The 4,555-nt window shown below is 38.2% G+C and overlaps 1 protein-coding gene across 4 annotated transcripts in view; it reads right to left on the bottom strand.

Annotated features, from left to right (window-relative positions):
- LOC126493044 (vomeronasal type-2 receptor 116-like) overlaps positions 1–4,555 on the bottom strand; it is a 51,990-nt gene that overhangs the window by 17,056 nt on the left and 30,379 nt on the right. For all 4 annotated transcript variants that reach the window (XM_050129790.1, XM_050129791.1, XM_050129793.1 and 1 more), the window contains one exon: positions 2,934–3,161. In XM_050129790.1, coding sequence (XP_049985747.1) covers positions 2,934–3,161 — 228 coding nt within the window. The remainder of the gene's footprint in view (positions 1–2,933; positions 3,162–4,555) is intronic.

Genomic DNA, 4,555 nt, shown 5'->3' with positions numbered 1-4,555 from the left:
AACTGCATCCACAATAACACACACATCCGATAACCCCCCCCCACCAGAATAACCCAAAGAAGGGAAACACACAAACACTACTACCGCGAGATAACCAGAACTAACAATCACTGGTCATTAATATCATTTAATATCAATGGGCTCAATTCACCTATAAAAAGACACAAGGTAGAGAGTGGATATGAAAACAGGATCCAGCATTCTGCTGTTTAAAAGAAACACACATCAACCTCAAAGACAGACACTACCACAGAGGAAAGGGTTGGGAAAAGGTTTTCCAATCAAATGGACTTAAGAAACAAGTGGAGGTAGCTATCGTGATATATAACAAAATTGATTTCAAACTGAAATCAAGCAGAAGAGATGGAGAAGGACATTTTATACTCAGCAACAATTCATCAAGATGAAGTCTCAATCCTGAATATCTATGCCTCTAATAGAAGAGCACCCACATATGTAAAAGAAATATTATTAAAACTTAAATCGCACATCAAACCCCACACACTAATAGTACAAGATTTCAACACTCCTCTCTCAACAATAGACAGGTCAGACAGAAACTTAAAAGAGAAATAAGAGAACTACCAGATGAAATGGATGAAATATACTTAACAGACATCTATAGAACATTCCACCCAAACAAAAAAGAATAAACCTTCTTCTCAGCACCTCATGGAACTTTCTCTAAACTTGATCACAGTCTCGGTAACAAAGCAATCATCCACAGATACAAAAAAAAAAAATGGAGTAACCCCCTGTGTCTTATCAGATCACTATGGAATAAAGTTAGATTTCAACAACAATACTACTCCCGGGAAGCATACAAACTCATGGAAACTGAACAGATAACTACTGAACTAACCCTGTGCCAAGGATGAAATAAAGAAAGAAATTAAAACCTTCCTTGAATTCAATTAAAAGGGAGGCACAACATATCCAAACCTATGGGACACTATGGAAGCAGTGCTAAGATAAAAGTTCATAACACTAAGTGCCCATATAAACAAAACAGAGATCTTGTCAAATAGATCTTTCACTTCCTTGGGTAGAGTTACACCAAGATACTTTATGCTATTTGTGGCTATCATGAAAGGTGATGTTTCTTTGATTTCCCTCTCTGCTTCTTTGTTCTTTGTGTATAAAAGGGCAACTGATTTTTTGGAGTTGATCTTGTATCCTGCCACGTTACTAAAGGTGTTTATCAGCTGTACCTTTGGTAGAGTTTTGGGAGTCGCTTAGGTATACTATCATATCATCTGCAAATAACGAAAGTTTGACTTCTTCCTTTCTAATTCGAATCCCCTTGATCTCCTTATGTTGTTTTATTGCTATTGCTAGAACTTAAAATGCAAATCAAAACAACTTTGAGATACCATATTATACCTGTCAGAATGGCTAAAATCAAAAACACCAATGATAGCCTGTGCTGGAGAAAATGTGGAGTAAGGGGAATACTCATCCATTGTTGGTGGGAATGCAAATTTGTGCAACCACTTTGGAAATCAGTGTGGTGGTTTCTCAGGAAACTTGGAGTGAACCTACCTCAGGATCCAGCAATACCACTCTTGGGAATATACCCAAAAGATGCCCAATCATACTACAAAAGCATTTGTTCAACTATGTTCATAGCATCACTATTTGTAATAGCCAGAACCTAGACACAACCTAGGTGCCCCTCAATAGAAGAATGGATAAAGAAGGTGTGGCATATATACACTTTAGAGTTCTACTCAGTGGAAAAAAAAAAACAATGACATCTTGAATTTTGCATGCAAATGAATGGAAATAGAAAGCACTTTACAGAGAGATAACCCAGACTCAAAAAGATGAATATGGTATGGATTCTAGCCATAAACAAAGAACATTTGGCCTATAATTCATGATCATAGAGAAGCTAAATAAAAAGGTGAACCCAAAGAAAAACATATAGTTATCCTCCCTGATATTGGAAGTAGACAAGATCGCCGGGCACAGTTGGGAGCATGGAGGTGGGGATGGGGTGGGGAAGAGGAAATGGGAAGAGAGAAGGGAGAAGGGGAGGAATGGGGAGAGCTTGGGGAAATGGGATGGTTAAGATGGAGAAAGGGTAGATATGGGAGCAGGGGAGAAGATATCTTAATTAAGGCAGCCATTTTAGGGTTGGCAAGAAACTTGGCTTTAGAGGGGTTCCCAGGTGTTTAAGGAGATGACCCCAGCAAGGTCCTTGGGCACCAGAAGAGAGGGTGCCTGAACTAGCCTTCTCCTATAGCCACACTGATGAATATCTTACATATCACCATAGAACCTTCATCCGGTGAAGGATGGAAATAGAGTCAGAGACCTACATTGGAGCACTGGACAGAGCTCCCAAGGTTCAGATAAAGAGCAGAAGGAGGGAGAACGTGAGCAAGGAAGTCAGGACCACAAGGGGTGTGCCCATCCATGGAGGTCCTGGGACTGATCTAAAGGGAGCTCACCAAGGCCAGCTGGACTGGGACTGAATAAGCATTTGATGAAACTGGACTCTCTGAATGTGGTTGACAATGAGGGCTGACTGAGAAGCCAATGATAATGGCACTGGGTTTTGATTCTACTGCATGTGCAGTTAACAGAATAGCACCAAGAGAATATGGCTCACTTTACTGGAAGTAATATGGAAGTTGGAAACAGTTTTCTTTTTAATATTAAAAATCTGTAATCTGTTCTTGAATGATGAAAATTCCCTGTATGCATGTCTGAATCCCTCAAAAATTAATATAATGTTATATCAAACAATGAAAGTGGAAACATAAAGTAGAAGGCTAGAAAATGGTTTCTAATTTAAGAATATGTGCACTAGGTTACAAGTGAGCACAAACAGACCCCCTTGACTAAGGTTACAAGTGAGCACAAACAGACCCCCTTGACTATGTTGCTGCTGTGTACATAAATGAGCACAGTTAAGTCAGACCCACCTGTCTACTTCCTGTTGCATGCTCTATCATGTCTTCATATATATGCAGCTGTTGACCTTGTGGAAAATGTGCGCTAAACTCTCCTATCTTCACCTTAAGTCCAAGACCATGAGGGAAATTCCAAATCTGGAAAATGTCATACTCTTCCTGCAGATTTTCTTTCTGGTTCATATTCACTCTGTCCCCAACAGGATTAGTGAACTGGGTCTTCTGCAGAAAGGAATGCAGCTGAAAGAGACACACCATTATATCTTGTCTGTGCCCTTACAGGAAGACAGAAAATGTATTCTGATTTCATCTCAAAGGCAATATTATTGAAAGTGTCCAGGGAAGAAATAGCAATAATTAAAGTAGGTTAATAGAATTATTATAATATTCCTAGAATTTAAGAACTTGAGGATAAACTACCAAACAGAAACACAGATATATATGCAGACATATAGAGTGAGATAGAGACAGTGAGATAGAATCAAATCCATATAAACATGTATTATACAGTTACAAACATTTTATACAAACATATACATGCATGCCAAGACACACACATATAGGTAAAGTCAAACATAGACAGACGTATGTACCCAAATAGACACACAGAAACAGAATCCTGCAAAACACATATGTAGTCCCCCACACACAGGCACACATTCATGGACAAACACACACAGGGAGACATGAACAGATTAAAAACAACCACACTGGGAAATATTGACATAGACAGATTTATGCTCACATCCAAAGACAGATTGACAGAGAGATAGACAAACATAAACAGACACAGAAACAAAGATATATGTATATGCAAGCAATATACAACAACACACAGATAGACACGTGTAATCACATGCACTGACAATCACACACAGGAAGATATTCACAGAAAAAGCACCTGTACAGAAAGACATTGGCACAAGACAAATATATCCTAGTTTTATAGACAGATATGTAGATAGACAGAAACACATATATAAAGAGCAACACAAACATACTTTTAGGCTGACATAAATACAATCATACACCCAAACACAGTGAGAAACATCTATTAACACACATGGACACACAGGTATGTCCTTAACTGAAGAACAATACTGTTTAATGTGTAATTACTCTCATTATGTATGTGAAATGAGGTCCACAGAGCATAGAGAGTGAGTAGAATAAGTTGTGAAAATCATTTCACATACTAATTACTGCATATTTGACAATAAATGAAGCTAACTCCACCCACAATAACACAGACATTTGATAACCCACCCCCACCAGCATAACTCAAAGAAGAGAAACACACAAACACTACTACCGAAAGATAACCAAAGTTAACAACCACTGGTCATTAATATTGCTTAATATCAATGATCTCAATTCACCTATAAAAAGACACAGGCTAAGAGAGTGGATACATAAACAGGATCAGCATTATGATTGAAACACCTTTTCCCAACCCTTTACTCTGAGTAAATGTCTGTCTTTGTGGTTGAGGTGTGTTTCTTGTAAGCAGCAGAATGTTGGATCCTACTTTTGCATCCATTCTCTTAACCTGTGCCTTTTTATACGTGAATTGAGTCCATTGATATTAAGTGATATTAATGACCAGTGGTTGTTAACTCTGGTTATTTTTTTTT

The sequence above is a fragment of the Alexandromys fortis genome, unplaced genomic scaffold, assembly GCF_014885135.2.
Source record: "Alexandromys fortis isolate MF-2015 unplaced genomic scaffold, M_Fortis_MF-2015_v1.1 scaffold_282, whole genome shotgun sequence".
NCBI lineage: Eukaryota > Metazoa > Chordata > Mammalia > Rodentia > Cricetidae > Alexandromys > Alexandromys fortis.
Note: the sequence above shows the minus strand (reverse complement) of the source record. Positions and strands in the feature narration are given on the sequence as shown.